Raw genomic sequence first — 19,718 nt, 5'->3', positions numbered from 1 at the left:
AGCTGTGGATTAGCTTCAGCTCTGTTCCATGTCCTCTGCCGTCTGGGGCCCAGACCGAAGGAGCAGCCCTTATGGGGCATGTGCTGTTTCCATAATAGATGGAAATAGCAGGAGGTGAAACCAAGCAGTGGTTCTTTGACTGTTGCTCAAACCTGGCTTGTGTATGTGTGCTAAGTCGTTTCAGTCATGTCCAACTGTTTGCAACTGTATGGACTGTAACCCTCCAGGTTTTTCTGTTCGTAGGATTCTCCAGACAAGAATACTGGAATGGGTTGCCATGCCCTTCTCCAGAGGATCTTCCCGACCGGTGGATTGAACCTGAGACTCTTGTGTCTCTTACGTTGGCAGGGGTTCTTTACCACAAGTGCCAGCTGGGAAATCTCATTCCTTACTCACAATCCGCTGGCCAAAGACAGTCATATGGCTAGGACCGCTGTCACCATGGAGCTTTAATGGACAGTTGATGCTATCCCCATCAGCTTTCATGACATAAGGCACTGAATAAAGTATAGGTTTGTCTTTTGGGAAGGCCAGAGAATGTTTAGGAAGAGGATTACCATCCATCATAGGCACAAGCAGGCAGTTGCAATCACAGTATGATAAGGCTTTAGAGGGAGTCACTGTACTACTTCTGACTTTATAAATTTACATGTAAAAAATGTATTTGTTCCTCTAAATTAGCTTTAGGGATTCTGTTGAGAAATAGTATGAGAATCCCTAGCCTGAACCTGAGGCTTGTTACGGGGAGCTTGCCCAGGGGAGGAGCAGAAAGTAGAGCTGGCCATAGTGGTCTTCACCTCTGTGCTGTGCTAAGTCTCTTCAATCATGTCCGACTCTTTGCGACCTTATGGATGGGAGCCCAGCAGGCTTCTCCATCCGTGAGATTCTCCAAGTAAGAACAGTGGGGTGGGTTGCCATGCCTTCCTCTGGGGGATCTTCCCGACCCAGGAATGGAACCTGTGTCTCCTATGGCTCCTGCACTGCAGTGGATTCTTTACTGCTGGGCCACCGGGGAAGCCCGGTCTTCACCTCTAGCCCTGGGCGTATGCACACAGGCTGTGCTAGTTACAAAGAAGCTTCTCACCCTGGGGACCCACCTGCCAACTTACAGTGTTCCTCCTGGCACCCCTTCTGTCCATCTGGACCACCTGTAGGCACGTCCCATACCTGGAGGCTCTTTAGTGCCACATCCCTACACACACATATATTCCTCCTTCCCTTATAGTCACGTCTACGGCTCTATAAGGTTGCTCATTTTTTGCTCCTTCTCTGTGCTCGTGTTTTGCGTCTTCATTGTCAGTTGACATTTGTGGCCTGGGTCATGGCTTCCTTTCACATGGCCCCTAACATGCCTTCCACCAAACCGGGCATGTACCAAACACCCAGCAGTGTGCACAGAAGGAAGCCTTGCATTGAGAGGAAGCCTGCCCCTGTTGGCTTGTCCATTGTGCTTTCTCTGCAGGGTCTCAGGTGACTGTGTGGGGGACAGGAGGAGTTACACGAGAGTGACTCCAGTGTGTGCAGATTGAAACCCTCTCTCCTTCCTTGGTGTGAAATCGGTGTGGGGACTGAACAGCCCATCCGCTCACAAGGAGCCAGGGTTCATCTGCACTCATGTGTTACTTTGCAAACACTGGTGGCCTTTTGAAAGGTATGCATTTGTGTTTTCCAAGGGCAAGGACCATATCTCCTCTTTTCTCCCCTTTAAAAGATTCCCCGTGGCACCTGATAAGCGCTACACGCACAGTGGGTGCTCCGTCCCCTCTGCCTACCTCCCGTTCCTTTGAACCTGCAGCAGATACCAACGTGGTTCTGGGCCCCTGGGCCTTTGCAAAGACTGATTATATACTGCCTTGATCTAGAGAATTTTACAGGTGAAAAAGGAAGGAAACCCTTAGTTGAGACCCAGGCTCCTAGCACAGTTGCATAATTAACCACACATGGAGTGCAACGCAGACCGTCTGTTCTCTCGGGCCCTTCACGTGACAGATACAGTGATGGGGACTGTTAACGTGCTTGGCCCTGGAGTCAGTCAGACAGGGTTTGGAATCCTGGGTTGTGAATGTCATGATCTTTCACAAGTTATTTAGCATCTGAGTCTCCTTTTCTTAAACCATAATGTAGAGATAATAAAATGCTGTTAATTGTTGTGGTCTTCTACATCTGTAAATGATATCCTTCTATCCTCTTGTTCTAAATCAATTGAGACTTAAGAGTAAACAGCTGGCAGAGAGTGGCCAAAATACTCCCATTGCTACAGATGAAGGGATTGCCAAGAGGATGTATGTGTTTGGGGCTTCCAGTTTTGAATCCTGGAATATGGTGGGTGTTTCCACTCAGTCCTAGGCTAGACAGCCACAGGTGTCCTCTAGGGGAAAGACTGTGTCAAACTTAGGTTTTGGATGGTTGAAGCAAAAGCATCGCTCCTCAGTTGCTCCTGGGGGAAAGGGCTAGGCCTCACACACAGCATCCAGACTTACTAAGTAGACTGTTACTGTTCCTCCCTGCTCCCTGGGCAGCTGAGTGGGTCTAGGCTTGCTGCACAGACAGAGCCTCCATAGTGGGGGTAAGGCGACATGGCGGAGCAGCCTTCAGCCCTCTGTGTTTGTGGACCACAGGTATTAAATTTATACTGATACTCGCATAGACAGTTATGGTTGAGTTAACCACTTATTAAAAGTAAGCCTCCCCGTGCAGTGTTTTTAGACATTTATCTTATGCATTTGGGAAAACATAAAAAGCCATTTCTTAGTTAATGTTCTATCATTGAGACCTTTAACAGAGATGCACTCACCTTTGCTTTGTCTCTGCTTCTGTGAGCCTAATCATGTTTAGAAGGGCACTGGCTGTTTCCCAAGGAGGCTGAGGAGGGGTCTACTTGGCAGTGTTCTTACGGCTTGTTCTGTCTGTCTTTTGCAGTGCAAGTTGGAGTTCCATGCTTGTTCTACCGGCAAAAGTCTCACCACCCTCTGTGACGGGCCGTGTCCATGTCTCCCAGAGGCTGAGCCGCCAAAACACAAGGCAGAAAAGAATGGTGAGTGGACATCACACTGAAGGGGGACTGGGTGGTCAGCGTGGCCTGATGTGGCCAACGGCTGCCCCAGACGCCAGGAATCCAGCCTTTAACAGAGCTGATCTAGTTTGGGCTGGCGAGATGGGTGTGCTTGGCAGGTACTCCAGTTTCATTTAGGAACTCCAAATTGAGCCACCTTCAACCTCTATTTGATAGAAGAACTGGGCATCTTTGAAAATAATTCTGTTAGACCAAGATACGCATTAGGTTCTTTCTAGAGGTCAAATTGGCTATGGTGTAGGAAGGGCAGGGTTTCAGCGTTAAGACCAGGCCTGCCCTGGGTGTGCCTTGGTCTTCCTTGAACTCTCATCTCTAAATCCTTTGAACTTCTGAAAGCCAGATTTCAAAACATAGACTGCAGAGATGTCATGACGGTGAATAGTAGGCCCCCCACTACTGGCAAAAGCATTTCTCTATGAATATATTCTGCCGGGCATGTGGCACAGAGCCAAGGGATGGATGGAAGGAGAATAACTTCCCAGGGGCTGTGGTTCCCTTTCCATGGCTGAGAGGGGCGGGAAAGGTCGGGCCTATCTGAATGTTTTCATGATGTAGAAATTAATGTTGTCCCACTGGGCTCAGTCCCTTAAAAGCCTTCTGTAATGAAACCTAGATAGAAGCTTGCCTTCTGTGGAGCCGGGCTTTCTCAGCTGTAGCTGGCTGTACCATGAACAATGTTAGACGTCTGTGTGTGAGTGCATGCATGCCTGCACATACGTGTGTTCTAAAGCCCGAAGCTATTTGTAATGGAGGAAGATGAATTGGATGTGAGTGTTTATCCACTTGCCTCTTCCTAAGCTGTCCTGTCTTCGCCAAGGCACAGGGATGAAGATGTCGAAGTGTAAATTTGTTCATGGTAACTGAGGGAATATTGTGTTACAAGGTTTTTGGGGAAGTTTAACCCAGGATGTAGGACATTGTAAACCATGAAACACTGGGGTCACAAATCATCTCCGTAGATTACTGTTAGTTACCAAAAGGCTAATCTCATTGCATTTTGACCTGATCATTTATAGAACTCCAGGAAGAAATGTTAACTAATCTATGTAAGCCTCCTTGAACTTTGGTCAGAAAACCCAAAGCCCTGTGTGGTAAGCGGCAAAATCCGTAAGATTAACTTCTGTTTTGAGATGTGTTAAGACCCTTCTTAGGAAGTCTCCATAACCTCTTATTTCAAATATATTCTTTATTGCTGTTATTTACTTTTCTGTTCTGAGACAAGGAAACTGATGCAAGGAAGTCATTTCTGTGATTTGCCTATAGTTTTCTGTGAGAAGGCTTTGTAGTTCTTTAAACAAAGTACAACCCTTGTTGCTTCATGGTGGGCTTGTCACATCTGATTAAATGAGATTCGTTCTCAAGTATGACTTGCCAGGTATGGCCTTGGGTGTGCCACTTATTTGTTCAGTCACTTACTAGTGAAAATTGGAACAAAGTCTTATCAAACCTATGCAAGTAACTGCATTGGCATTAAAAGTAGAATTCTGAGAGGCTGGTAAGAACAGGATTACCACTTGAAAGTATTTCATTTCCAAATGTTTGTAAAAGTAACCATTAGGTTAATAGTGAGAATAGGACAGGAAGAAAGCATAAGGATTTTATTATATGATTATCAGAAAAGAGAACCATAAAATATAATACCAGCAATATTCTAAAACCAATGATCAAAATTATATATCCTTCATTAGTTCCTGCAGTCTTGTATAATTATTTTTTGTTCCACTGACCCTTGGGTCAACAGTTTGCTTTAATGAAGTCATCAGAGTATGGGAACTGCCTTCTCAGTCTCTAGTATCATTTAGCTATCGTCTAAGAAATATCACCTTTGAAGCCTGTAGCAAGAAAGGCATCTGTTACTTGTACTAACTGGGCACAGTTCTTACCATGAGGCTCTGAGATTGCCCTTCTTGGTCAGAGACCCAATTTATGCTGTGATTTAAAGCAAATATTTTATATAAGCATGCAGGAAAGTAGGAACTACCTACTGGTGATAAGACAGAACATCTGTAGTTAATTTAGTACATATCCAACAATAGTTTAATGCAGGAGAGTATAATCCTCTATTAGGAGAGGGTGCTTAACTATTTAATACAGATTTGATCTGTGTTTCCCTGGAGGACAAGGGCATATTACGGGCAGTGAGGGCACTGATAGAGCTCCAGGATCATTATGTGAAATGAAACATTTAAATGAAGAATATTCTACCTGGAGCAGAATCAGCCAAGGGAAGGCTGACTTTTTCCTTTGAGTTGACGATTCTTTCCACGTAGCTCTCACAATAGTTTGTGGCAGGCAGTGAGCACTGAACTGAGGTTGTGGCAACTGGGATAAAGAAGAGGGAATGGTTTTTGCCATACATTAACATGAATCAGCCATGGGTTTACATGTGTTCCCCATCCTGAACCCCCCCTCCCCCCTCCCTCCCCATCCCATCCCTCTGAGTCATCCCAGTGCACCAGCCCTGAGCACCCTGTCTCATGCATCAAACGTGGACTGGCAATCTGTTTCATACATGGTAATATACATGTTTCAATGCTATTCTCTCAGATCATCCCACCCTCGCCTTCTCCCACAGAGTCCAAAAGACTGTTCTATACACCTGTGTCTCTTTTGCTGTCTTGAATATAGGGTTATCACTACTATCTTTCTAAATTCCATATATATGTGTTAGTATACTGTATTGGTGTTTTTATTTCTGACTTACTTCACTCTGTAGAAGAGGCTCCAGTTTCATCCACCTCATTAGAACTGATTCAAATGCATTCTTTTTAATGGCTGAGTAATATTCCATTGTGTATATGTACCACAGCTTTCTTATCCATTCACCTGTTGATGGACATCTAGGTTGAAAATCACTACAATATTATAAAGTAAGTAGCCTCTAACTAAAATAAATTAAAAAAAAAAAAAAAGGAATGGGTGCCCAAGAGGGGTCAGAGGTGAAATGAAGGGCAGCTTTCATTTGGCCATTTGGCTGTCAAGGTGGAGGGTGGAGGGGCATGCCCATCTACCCACCTTCCTTAACCTGGTAGCCGCCCCTCTCTGAAGCTGCATGTGGTGGGAGTAGCAGTCACAGGCCACTCTGTCCATGAGATAGTTTGTGGCTCTGAATGGTGTCAGGAGCACTTTTTGTGTCTGTGCCTATTACAGAAATGACATTTCATCATCTCACAAATACAGGCATATCAAAAATGTGGCATTATTGTTGTTAATGATACTTTATTTTCAACCTCCCCTGTTTTGAACCTTGGTTTCTTCTGGTAATATAAACATTAGTGTAGTCATTTCCAGGTAAATTCTATTATTTTGGGATTGTATCTCAACTCTAGAAAGTAGGATTGGGATGGGGGCTTATGAGCGACCGTATGGGTGTGAGGTGGTTCCTGGTGTGTCTCTTTCTTTGGCGTCTACCTCTCTGGGGTTTTGCTATTTTTAATTAGTGGTCCAGCAATGCTCACCCTCGGTGTAGCCAAGGAGAGATGTTCTGAGACCTTCTCTGTGACATCTGCTACACATGTTCATTCAAGTCACACTGAGTCCTCTTTCTTCTAAGTCCTACACTTTTTGGTTCACTCATCCTCTCACCACCCCTCCTTGGCCCCTTTCAGGGCCACACAAAGCTTGAGGATGTCCTTATATGACCTTCTGATGTCAGGAAAGGCTGTGATGGGTTTGTTCTCTCAAGACATCTCGAATCTGCCCTGCAACCATTTCTCTTCCATGCAGAAGACGTCTTTACAAGACCGGTTTCAGAATGGGCTTCATTAGTAGCAAGACACGGGTGCTCTTTGTTGTGGAGCTCCAGCTGCCAAAGGTTTCAGGATCACCTCTTCCTGCCTAGGACCCAGAGGTGACTTTGGAGACAGGAAAGTGCTGTGGTGGGCAGAACTTTCTTGGGGACACAGCAGTCTCTGCCTGTGCTTCTCCTTCCCTAAATATGACCTCTTGCAACCCCATTACTTGTGACCAGTACTGGGTGTGAACATCCAAGGTTTGCGGGACCAGGATCTAACTCACCCTCTTTCTGATTTTGCTGTGCCTCTTTCAGCCTTTGGCTGTTTGAATTACAGCAAACCCATTCTTGCAAGTCAAAAGTGTCTTGTCTGATCAGATTTGGTTTCGAGAATGTTTTTAGGAAGTCAAAAACAAATCTTTGAGTTTTGTGTTCTCTCTGTTTTTTCTGGCATCTCTTCTTTGATGTGGCTCCTGAGGGGATGGTAGAAGGTGGAGTCATCCTTTAGTACCTCTAAATATTTCCTTTCACATCTCTCAGTTGCCTCATGACCTTGGCCAAGTTATTTAATTGCTTTATCTCTCATCTCTATGATGCCAAACCAACCACAGGAGTATGGGGTAATGACTGTCCATAGGAAGGGAAAAATTAAAAAGAGGGAGATGAGATTGAAATCCACACATTAAGCCTGGGTTTCTGTACCATCTCTAAGAGTTTCTCAGGAAAGATCCTTCCCCTGTCTTTTCTGGTATTGATACCGAACGCTCAGCTTCTCTGTACAAATCGAATCCTGGAGACAGAGTTTTGGGTGAAGTAGAAAAGAATAGCTTTATCGCTTTGCCAGGCAGAGGGGGTCACAGCTGGCTAATACTCTCAAAACGGTGTGTCCCAATTTGAAGAAGATAGTGAGAAGTTTTATAGTAATTGTTCAAAGAGGGCATGATCAGCTCGTGGACATTCTTTTGATGGGTTGGTGGTGGGGTAAGTAGGAGTTAGCATCATCAACTTTCAGGCTCAGCTTGTCTGGGATCTACATGGTTTTGGGCAGCATACCATTGTTAATCGTCAACTTCTCCCACTTGGAGGGGCTTTCAGTATCTGCACAACAGCTCAACAGATTTTGTCTATCCATTGATGGGGAAACAGGACCTAGCCCCACAGGTGCTCTTGACTGTTTCTCCCTGGTCTTGCATCACCTCCTGTCTAATTAACTTTACTGCTTGAATCTGCCCATTGGAACTCAGGGAAGGTTATGGAGGCTGAATGAAGGCTGCTTCCTGTAATCAAAGAAGTAGGAGACACAGAGAGACCTGTGCCAGAGCCCCACAGGGCCCTACATGCTATCAGTATTTTCTGGCGCCCAACAGCCAGCCCAGCTAGGAAGTTGCCTCTCACATCTAATGTTATAACTGTAGTTCTGAGTTTTGCTGCTTTTTCTTCAGTTTTCAGTGAAGAATATGAGGAATGTCTGAAACACTCATTTCTTGATTTTTTTTTTTTACAGTGGTTGAAATTTTAAGGCTAAAATAGCCTTAACTCTTCCACTTACAGTCTTGAAGATACATTTTTTTTAAACTAGCCCCCTTCCACATCTGCTCCTGTCCCCACCCTGACTCCATCCCTCCCCTCGTCACCGAGACAGCCCTTTCTCCTGGCCTGGGCTCCACAGCCTCGTTCTCTCTGGAGGAGGGACTCAGAGCTCCCTCCTGGCTGAGAGGAACATTTCATGGTTGTAGGTATCTGGTCAGGAGAGATCTCCCCTAACTTCCTTCACACCATCTTGAGGGGACCCTGGTGTTCCTCGAAGGTGCCTCAGGTTTCCACACAGGGACCAGGGAAAGCCGAGTGGGTGGGGCCTTCGACCTCCCCTAAAATGACTGCATTTTTATGCTTTACCACCTCAGATCACATTTGCAGGAAGAGAGTGCTGGAACCAGCAACCATTGTTCAGTTTCCATTCACTCCACAAGGAAACCGGGAGTCTCCAGAGAGAACGCATCTCTCCTCAGCTCAGAGGGTGGCTCGGTGTGGGTGGGGTCAGGTCTGGGCCTCTTCACTCGTGGGCTGTGCCTCTGTCCTCCCTTCTCTCCCCGCCGTGTGTGCTCACTTAGGTGACAGCCAGCCAAGGCCTCAGCCTGAAGACGGCTGAGGGTCTATAGCTGTGTTTGGCAGGAGTTAGTTATTTCTCCGGGGTCTGATGTCACTTGTCTGAATCTTGAAGTGTGAACCATCAGGCAAAGAATGTCACTGCACAAGCAGTTCCCACAAGCAGCCAGGTTTGGAAGGCATTCTGTAGACTCTCTCCCACCCCACCCCCAACCTTTGGAGGAGGAAGTTGAGAAAATAGCACCATCTCTAAAGCCAACTCCTTCTTTGCTTCTGTTGTCACAGGTTAGCTATTTTTGTTTTTAATTTTTCTCTATGTTATTTTTTAATTGGAGTATAACTGCTTAAAAATGTTGTGTTAGTTTTTGCTATACAACAGTGTAAATCAGCTATACGTATATACATGTCCCCTTCCTCTTGAAGCTCCCTTCCACCCGCACCCCCCACCCAACCCATTTCACCCCCTAGGTCATCTATACAGTAGCTTCCCATTAGCTGTCTGTTTTACACATGGTAGTGTTTGTATGTCAGTGTCACTCTCTCAATTCATCCCACCCTCTCTTTCCTCATCTGTGTCCACAAGTCCATTCTCTATTTATGCATCACTGTTCCTGCCCTGCAAATAGGTTCATCAGTATCATTTTTCTAGATTGCAAAAGCTTTACAGACACACTAAAGTTAAGAGAATTCAGTGTCACCAAACTAGGTTAGCTTTTGGAACAGGGATGTGGGTCCAGCCAGTTGGCCTCAGGAGTTCTGGAGAAGGCTCTGAGGCTGTCAGCGTTTCCTGGCCTGACATTGCTGGGAGTTGGGGGCAGCGTGGGGCCATGTTTCGTTCCACAGATCCTTCCAGCACGGCATGCTAAAGAGGAAATAACAACTTCCCTCCAGCTGAGCTATTTGGAACAGTAGAAAAATAGTCTACAATGATTTTCTCTTCTCAAATGGTGATTTCAACCCAAGGGCTGGATTCTGGGGGAAAAAAAGTCCCGGGTTGACAGACGGCTGTCTAATTCCATTACTTATCACAAGTCAAGTTGGGGAAATGTGTTTAAACGGGAACAGGATGTGGTGCCAAAGAGACGGGATGAAGAGTTCTTCCTCGCTGTGATGTCTCAATGGAAAAATCCTAAAAGCATCCTGCTGCTGAGGCTCCCAGCAAAATGAAGATTTATCTTTGCATCCAGGAAAGAACATTTTTCTTTAATGCCTATTGTGTAACAGGGTGAAGGCCCCAGGCTGGCAAACTTGCAGTTTAAAAGCAGTTTCTGTTAACCTTTTCCATAACCATTCAAGTCCGCTCACTTATTATTCAGTACTACATTATGGCCAGAAATTAAACATGTAAAGGTACATTTAATTTTTAGAGCCTTGTTATTATAAATGCCATGACCTTTTAAAAAAAAAACAAAAAGAAGCTTGAGAATGAAATTGGCAACTGCATCCAAGAAGAAAAACGTACTTGTCAGGACTCTGGAGGTAAATACTGCCTTTGGCTTTGAACTCAGATTCTTCTTCTGTGAGTTTGGCTCTGGGAAAGTATACCACAGGTTCTCCTGGTTATTCTGAAGCTTTCCTGGTTGCAACTGACTGCAGGCGAAAAGACGCAGGAGGGTAGACTGGGGCAGGGTGGCCAAAGTCATAAGCAGAGTCCAGAGAAGGAGATAAAGGCTTGTGCTAGAAATTAATGTCTTTGATAGTTCACTCAGACAGCTCTCTTCTGCCATAATTTTTTATTTATAAATTAATACCCATTCTTATATAAAATCCAATTATTATGGCAAAAGTGGCCCATATTCCCAGTTCTATTAGCTTTCTCTTCATAGGCTTCCGATTATTTTTTTAGAAACATAAGGATGTTTGTTTTGTAAACATCTAATATACTTTTGGGCTTCCCTGGTGGCTCAGAGGTTAAAGCGTCTGCCTGCAATGCAGGAGACCTGGGTTTGATCCCTGAGTCAGGAAGATCCCCTGGAGAAGGAAATGGCAACCCACTCCAGTATTCTTGCCTGGAGAATCCCATGGAGGCTACAGTCCATGGGGCCGCAAAGAGTCAGACACGATTGAGCAACTTCACTCAATATACTTTTAAGACTGTTTGATGTTGTTGTTATTAAGTCACTGAGTCATGTCCAGCTCTTTTGCAATCCCTTGGATTTTAGCCCACCAGACTCCTCTGACTATGGGATTTCCCAGGCAAGAATACTGGAGTGGGTTGCTGGTTCCTTCTACAGGGGATCTTGCGGACCCAGGGATCAAACCTGGGTCTCCTGCATTAGCAGGCGGGTCCTTTACCACTGAGCCACCAGAGAAGCCCCTTTAAAATAGTACTCATCCAAAAGCCAGGATCATATTCTACACAATGTTTTGTGCCCTGTATTTTTTTTTTTTTTGTATTGTAGATATGTTTTCATGGAAGGTCACATCTCTCTCTCCCCCTGCCCAAGACCCTCCCCATCACCACCCCTCTCTCTTTTTAGAGTCTGCCAACTCTGCTCCCTTGAACTCCAGACTATGTGATGACTCTTCTGCATTTCGTCTGGGTGCTCCTAAGCATATCAGGCTTAACATGTCCAAAATATAACTCCTGATCTCGCCTATATCTGTCCCTTCTTCCTATATTGTATTTGCCACCTTAATTACTGTCATCTCCATAGTTCAACCTGCTGAAGTAAAACCAGAACCCAAAACTTCTTTCTCCCACACGCCGCATATAATCATCATTCGAGTCTGCTTTCAAATAGATTTTTGAACAGAAGTACCTCTGACCACCTCCATGGTCACCACCCTCATGGTCCCAAACATCCGCATATTTTATTTCAGTAGCTTCTGAGTTGATTTCCTGGCCCCTACATTCTCTTTTGAACTAGGAGTGAAACATTCTGTAAAATGGAAGTCGTATTGTATAATTTCCTGTTCAGGACATGCCGCTGACTTCCCATCTTGTTAAGAGGAAAAGAGAAAATACTTCTGGTGACCTGCAAGGCCCAGCATGATCGCGTCCCTGATCAGGTCCCAGTGAGTCCCTCAGATGTGCCATTTCACTCCTGCCTCAGCCTGGACATTCTTCCCAGACATCGACACGCCTCCCTTCACCAGACACCCTTCAGTCTCTGCACAAATGCTGCCTTCTCAGCACTTCCATCTCTCTTTCCTCCTTTATTTTTCTTCTTCCTTTTTGAATATTTATTTTTATGCATTTATTTATTATTTGTCTGCGCTGGGTCTTAGTCATGGCACATAGGATCTTCAATCTTCATTGCAGCATGCAAGATTTTTAGTTGCAGCATTCGAACTCTTAGTTGATCTAGTTCTCTGACCAGGGATTGAACCCGGGCTGAATTGGGAATATGGAATCTTAGCCACTGGATGACCAGGGAAGTCTCCCCTCCTTTATTTTTCTACAAAACAATTATCACCATCCAATATATTAGATAATTTGTTTATTCTGTTTATTGTCTGACTTGCCTGACTAGAATGGAATTTACATGAGGACTTTTTCTCTGGATTCTCAACAATTATTTGTCAAATGTTGACTTCATCTCATTCTTCTGATAAAGTTAAAGTATTAGTCACTCAGTCATGTCTGATTCTTTGCGATTCCTTGGACTGTGGCCTGCAAGGCTCCTCTGTCCATGGAATTCTCCAGGCAAGAATACTGGAGTATGTTGCCATTCCATTCCTCTGAAAATGTAGTCTATTATATAGATGTACCATAGATTATAATGTATAAAATGGCAGAAAAAGAGAGATTTATTGTGATAAGAAATCATCTGTAGAAGGTGCTTAATATGTATATTAAACCCTTGGTGTGTGTGTTTAATTTTTCCAGCAACCAAACAAAGCCCTCTCTGTTACTGGTGAGAAAATTTGGAATTTGGAGCTTTTCCATACCTTGCCTAGGACCACCCAGCTAATCAATGAAATAACAGGGACTTGAAGTATTTTCTAGTACATGTGCTCTTCTCACGTTATACTGTGTTCTTAACCTAAATTGAATGTCCATTGAAAGGGCAGACTTCCTATGGAAAAAGAAAAAATAAAAAGTACATTCACGCATTTTAAACTAAATTTCCCCATGCTTTTGGTGCTCAGAGAATGCAGTCTGTCACTGATACCACGGCCCTCTCTGATGGGATTTCTCCAAGGTGAGAGAATCAATGTCCTCGCTCATTTTCTCTTCTTTCTTTCTGCAAGCACACTTTGCTCTCTGAAGTTTATCAAAACCTTGGCGTGGGCTCATTCCTCACCACAGCACTATGCTTTCTGATAGCCACAAGTTTCTGACCTAGCTTCTTAAAGATAAAAATTCATTTGTAATCTGTCCTCAAGTCGACTGTTCTTCCGTTGCCCTGCTATCTATTGCTGCGAGAAGAAAAGACAGCATTACAATACAGAAGTAAATTGAAATTGTAATCGAAAGAGAGCAAGTGGCTGCCCCGCTACCAAGCCATCTGCTTCGTGGGCACCTGGGCCTTGCAGAGAGGAGTGAGAAAAGAGAGGGCGGTACCTTCCTAACAGGCGCAGTGCGAGTTCAGTGAGCTTAGCTTCAACTACAGATATGGAATGCGAAAAATATATCTTTGGACTTCCCTGGTGGTCCAGTGGTTTGGAATCCAACTGCCAGTGCAGCAGACGTAGGTTCGATTCCTGGTCTGGGAAGCTCCCATACTCCATGGAGCAGCTGAGCCCATGTGCCACAACTACCGAAGCCCGTGCACCCTAGAGCCTGTGATCACAACAAGAGAAGCCCCCACAGTGAGATGCCTGCCCACTGCAACGGGAACGTGGCCCCCACTCACTGCTGGAGAAAGCTTGCATGCAGCAGTGAAGACCCAGTGCAGCCAAAAATAAATACATAATTAAATAGAATTTAAAAATACAGCTGTTATCATCATCATTTTGATACTGGTTCTCTGTTTAAAAACTCAAACGGCACTTAGACATAAAGGAGGCAGGATGTCACTTTGATTATTTAACTTGAGGAACATATAAAGATGCCAGATAAAGCTCAGAGTAAGCAGTTGTTTGAATATATGGTAATAGATATTCAGATCGCTTAGGAGCGTAGCCACAACAAAAACAAGCCAGCTCTCCTCAGTCTCTGGAGACCAGGAGAGATGAGAGATCTGTGAGATGTTTTCCAATCACAGTGATGTCATGAGGGTGAAACCTTGTATTCCTCTCCTTGTCCCAGGGTCCCTCCCCCCAAACTGAAGCAACTTAATGGTGAGAGATGCTAGATCTCTTTACACAGTAGAGGTTCTGCCTGTGCTTCTCATCATTGAAGACCTATAGTGAGCTAATGAAAGAAATAGTTTCAGCATGGCTTAGGGGCAGTTCTGGGAGGTGGAGGCACTGGGACATTGGGGCTGAGGTGATAATGAGGTTGATCATGGTTCTGTAGGATATAAACATTGCTGTTTTCAGAGTTCCCAGTGATACATGCACTAGCTGGTCATGTAGTGCATGTCCTTGATATTTGACTTCACCATGAAGAAGTCTCTGTGTAAGGAACAGTGCAGCTGACCTGTTCTATTCCATGTCTTCCTGAGAATCCCAAGAAGGCAATTGCATGGGCCTGTTTCCCCCAGCCCCCAACTTCATCCTACAGAGTATCCATTTCTTTTGTCATCCTTGGCCTGACTATGCTTTGTCCAAGCTTGAATCTCCTGAATGGATCTTTCTAGCATGTCATGTGTTGGGGGTGGCGTGAGGCTAACACCCCAGTGAGTCCTCTGTGTTCTGCCCTAATGAGGGATGCTAAGCTTAGCTCCAGCTTCTAAAACCACTCAGGCAAAGGGGGTACTCATGCTGTGCAGCCACACTTAGAAGGTGAATGTCAAAGACCAGAATATTAGTGCTAATAGGTATTTTGATTAGAATTGTGATCATGTACCAATGCACAGGGCCAAGTAATACTCCAAAGAGAATGACTTTCAAAACATTACTTGAAGCCAAGTTTAAAAAGAAAGCCCCTTTTATGGGGACTTCTAATTCTGTGGAACTACTACCCTGAGAGATTGTTACTGAGGCTGAAGAGGTCTGGACCTCTGACTGCTGCTGCTGCTGCTGCTGCATCACTTGAGTCATGTCTGACTCTGTGCGACCCTATAGACGGCAGCCCACCAGGCTCCCCCATCCCTGGGATTCTCCAGGCAAGAATACTGGAGTGGGTTTCCATTTCTTTCTCCAATGCATGAAAGTGAAAAGTGAAAGTGAAGTCGCTCAGTCGTGTCCGACCCTTAGCGACCCCATGGACTGCAGCCTACCAGGCTCCTCCGTCCATGGGATTTTCAAGGCAAGAATACTGGAGTGGGTTTCCATTTCTTTCTCCAATGCATGAAAGTGAAAAGTGAAAGTGAAGTCGCTCAGTCGTGTCCGACCCTTAGCGACCCCATGGACTGCAGCCTACCAGGCTCCTCCGTCCATGGGATTTTCAAGGCAAGAATACTGGAGTGGGTTTCCATTTCTTTCTCCAATGCATGAAAGTGAAAAGTGAAAGTGAAGTCGCTCAGTCGTGTCCGACCCTTAGCGACCCCATGGACTGCAGCCTACCAGGCTCCTCCATCCATGGGATTTTCAAGGCAAGAATACTGGAGTGGGGTGCCATTGCCTTCTCCAGGACCCCTGACTACATCCCTCCAAATCTTAGCACGTAAGTGACTCTTCCAAGCCAGGCCAGTCCCAGGGGGTGTTCAGAGCTTCACACAGTAGCGTGGAGAGAGGGGGGTCATGTCCCCTTATTCCTGTGGCCTGATCTGCACTTGGACCCCGGTCTGGCACTCAGTTCCTTCAGGCCCTCCCCAAGCTCCAGGACCCGGCACCTGCACGTCTCCCAAAACCCCTCCCTGACTTCTACTCCCCAGGAGTTGAGAGGTAGCTGCTGGGGGAAGGCAGCTATGCTAGCCACTCTACCACCAATGCCTTGTAAGGGTGGTTGCTATAGAGTCTCGTCACCTGTCAGGCTCCTGCATGTGATCCTGCACCTGCCAGTCTGCCCTCGCCACCTGGATCTTCTGCCCCAGCCTTCCCTGCAGCTCCTTGCTATGAGCACCACGCCCAGCACATGCATGGGCCGGTGTGCAGCATATATCGGGCTGCCTTCAATCACTGTAGAACCAATTCATGGAGGAAAGGTATAGGCTCCTAAGGTTTTCAGAGTATGTTGGTATCCTTGAGCTTGTGGCTGTTGCAGCCCTTGAAAATGTTGAGGATTGTAGGTGAATTAGGTCCCTAGGTTGGAGATATGGGAGCAGTGATCCTGATACACCTGTCTCTGGCCTTCCTTGCATTAGTCATTCTGGGGCATGAGCTCAGGCTGGAATGTAACACCATGTGTGTTTCTGGTTTCTCTGGTTTGGTTCAGATGGCATCATCCTGCCTGAGTTCACCCAGTTCTCCTCTCTGCTTGTATCCTGCCTCCTCAACTTAGCATCCTGAGGTCTCAAGTTGTCTCAGGAAGAGAATGATTTTTGCCCTAATGACAGAATTACAGTATTCTCTGGAATAGAACATTCCATTTTGGTTAGGGAACGGGCTTTCATGAGAACACAGAGAACACTTCTAGGCAAAGGAGACAGCAGAGTTTGTTCTCGTTCAGGTTGAGAGCTTCTGGTACAAAATGTGTGCATACTTCCATTGTGAGATAGCTGGATTAATTACTGATTATCTCTGCACCCAATAGGAAAGTAGCCTATTGGGGAAAAATGTAGTGAACTAGAATAACACTGATCTGTGACTTCATGAAGTCTTCTAAGCCCTAATGAAAATTAAAATTTTAAAGCTTAAGGCAATACTCTGACAGCTCTTTTGTTTTTGTTTTTTTCTAGGACTGAGGGCAGTGATTGAGTCTGTAGGTAGTGAGCAGTATGTCTTCAACCACCCACAGTCTGTCCATCTGTCCATCCATCCAACATTAATTAAATGCCGATGTTGTCCCCAGGTTCTATGCTCAAACACCCCTAAGCAGGATGACAAGAAATAACACCCAGCATATCAATAACTTGTTATTTGAGTGTCTGTATAGAGGGCTCACTTCTGTCCCAAGGTATCAATTGTCTCCAGCTGGGCTGTTTTCCATCTCTTTATAAAGTTGGGTTTATGTATCTGGGGCTCCAAAGGCTCTTTATTCTTTTCTGAGTGCTTAGTTAGAATTTTGATCTGTGTTGTAGTCCCAGTGGTCAGAAGAGCTAGACTTTACCTCATGTGGTTGAGACAAGGAAACTAACCTAACTTAAATATCATCTATCCACTAGATCATCATCACCTTGAAAGCAAGAGTTTTATCTGTTTTACTTGTCTCTATATCCCTAGCATAGGGTCTATTGCATAAGTGGATATGACTAAGTATAAATATAAATTTGTAGCATATCTCTTACATAGTTATAATAATTATAGCAGTATTTAAATACATAAATATCCAGGTTCAGTTTGGTGCCTTCCTCCTTCCTTCTCAGTTATTCTTTTTATGTATAGTAGAGACACACCTCCTTCTCAATTTACTCTCAGATTTCTGATTGGGTCCAAAATGTCTGAATTGTCTTACCCAGTCTTTTTCTTTGATAACCATCCTGAATACTTGGCTCTTTCAGGATCCTGTGTCCATGGTTTATTGCCTCCTTGTCCATGAGCAGCAGTTAAAGAGCGATCACAGTCAAGGTCACTAGCATACCTATTGCGCATTGAAGGGTTCTCTCCATCTTACCTCCGGTGGGTCTCTAACTGTGTGTATCTTCCAGTTTTGATGCAAATACATCTATAACTCCCCTTATTCACCCTCCAGATACATATTATGGGCTTGCCAAGAGGCCAGTAATATATTATAGCAGACACATTGGCTGGGGAATCAGACAACTAATTGTGCAGTTGAAATCCAGCCCCCAGACTCCTTAGTTGTGTGGCTTTGGGCAAACTGTTTCTCTAAGTGTCAGGTTCCACATCTTGAAAAAAAAAAAGAATACAGATCTGTCTCGAAAGATTATCATAAGAATGAAATGAACTTAATAAGATAATTATGAAAGCTGCTGGTTCTGAAGGATGTTTGATGAATATATTCCTTCTTCCTTTTGGTAACACATACGAGTAACCTGGTCTACTCTTTGTGTGGTTTGCTGGTATACTGCCTTCTGAAAGACCTCTGCATCCTAAAATCCGTCTTGACAACACTAGCAGGCACTGTTAGTTGTTGGTCTCATCCCCGTTCAATTCTGGTTTTCTTTGAGGAAGAATGTGCACAACGACATCTTCAGTTTCCCAGTTTCTCTTCCAGCTGGGGATGTGGCCCAGTGAGTCAGTCCTGATCAGTGAAATGCAAGTCAAGCTTTCTGGAGATTTCTGAGAAAGCTATGGCTTTCATGAAAATCACAGGTGGAGTGGAGCTGTAGCAACCATTTTATAACTATGAGGCTTCCCACTAAGGATGACTGGGCAGGGGCGTTGAAAGAAACTTCATCCCCCTGAGTAAGAGTCATGACTGCCTCTCTCCTAACTGATGTTACAAGGTAAACCCCAAAGGGTTTATGTCACTGTTCATCAAGCTTTCTATTATTTGCAGCTAAACACATTTTTCTAGTCAACACAGAGCACCTTCCCTTTAAAGATCATTTGCTTAGAGATGGATCATGCTGCTGTGTGAAGTCAGGTGCTCCCAAGAAGTCAGGTCCAGTGGTATCTTGGTATCTAGGGAAGGGGAGGTCTGAGTTGATCTCAGGAGCTTCACTCCATGTGTCAGGAGAGCATATAGTTCCCAGAACCAGACACAGGAGCTTGAATTGGTCTGGTGTGGGAGCATCTGACCTGTGAGTATGGGTGTATGGGTGTTCTGAATCTCTTGCATAGATTTCTGAGGAGGGAGCAGAAAGGATATTGCATGATACCAATGAGCGAAGAGTGTTGGACTAGAACACAGTGTACATGAGGGTGAGCAGAAGGAACTGCCAAACTGGAAAAGATAGGTATGTGGTAAAAGGCAGTAGACACATGTACATTTTTAAGTAGCATTTAAAAAAAACTATAGAAGTTTCACATGCTTGTTACAGAACATTAAAAGAATTATTAAAAAAAATCCAGGTAGAAAGTTACCTGTAGTCTCCCAGTCTGAGTATAATCACATACTACTTTTAAATCATTATTATTAGCTTAATGCTACTTAATAATATTCTCGTATCATCAGTTATTCTTTTAAAACTTGATTTTTAGTTGCTGCCTGGTGTCTGATTTTATAAATTCTCTGTAATTTCTAGTCCTCTATTGAGCACTTAACTTTTCTCTGATTTTTCATTATTATAAATACTGCTTTTATGAACATCATTAGGTATTAATTTTGTACATATCTTAATTATTTTCATAAGATACAGCCCTAGCAGTAGAATTTCTGGGTAAAATTATATGCATACTGTAAGTCTTTTGTCACATACCAACAGAATTTCTTCCAGAAAGCGTATACCATAAACAATGTATGAAAATGCCTATTTAGAAGACACTTATCAACTTTGGATACTGTAATTTTTAAAGAATTTTCCTATTTTGTGAGTTTTTTAAAAGGTACTTTTATTAGTTAGGACTTGGCTCAGCAGTGCATAACCAACACTCCAGTGCTCAAATAATGGTGGTTTAAGCAAAAGAGTGTTATTTTTCATATAAAGTAAGTCGAGTGGTAGGAATTCCAGGGCTGGTATGGAACATCTCAGTTATCAAGTACCTTTTCATTTTATTGCTCTGATGATCTTGGGACAACTTTATGGTCCAGCTAGAGCTCTTTATGGTCCAGCTCTGGTCTTGCTAGAGCTTTAGCCATTGCCACCT

The 19,718-nt window shown here is 44.3% G+C and overlaps 1 protein-coding gene across 2 annotated transcripts in view; it reads left to right on the top strand.

Moving 5' to 3' along the window:
* SPOCK1 (SPARC (osteonectin), cwcv and kazal like domains proteoglycan 1) overlaps window positions 1–19,718 on the top strand; it is a 564,476-nt gene that overhangs the window by 438,773 nt on the left and 105,985 nt on the right. For both annotated transcript variants that reach the window (XM_070465401.1, XM_020873556.2), the window contains one exon: window positions 2,920–3,034. In XM_070465401.1, coding sequence (XP_070321502.1) covers window positions 2,920–3,034 — 115 coding nt within the window. The remainder of the gene's footprint in view (window positions 1–2,919; window positions 3,035–19,718) is intronic.

Source organism: Odocoileus virginianus, chromosome 3 (genome assembly GCF_023699985.2).
Source record: "Odocoileus virginianus isolate 20LAN1187 ecotype Illinois chromosome 3, Ovbor_1.2, whole genome shotgun sequence".
Taxonomy (NCBI): Eukaryota; Metazoa; Chordata; class Mammalia; order Artiodactyla; family Cervidae; genus Odocoileus; species Odocoileus virginianus.
The sequence above is the reverse complement of the archived record's forward strand: the minus strand, read 5'-3'. Positions and strand labels throughout refer to the sequence as shown.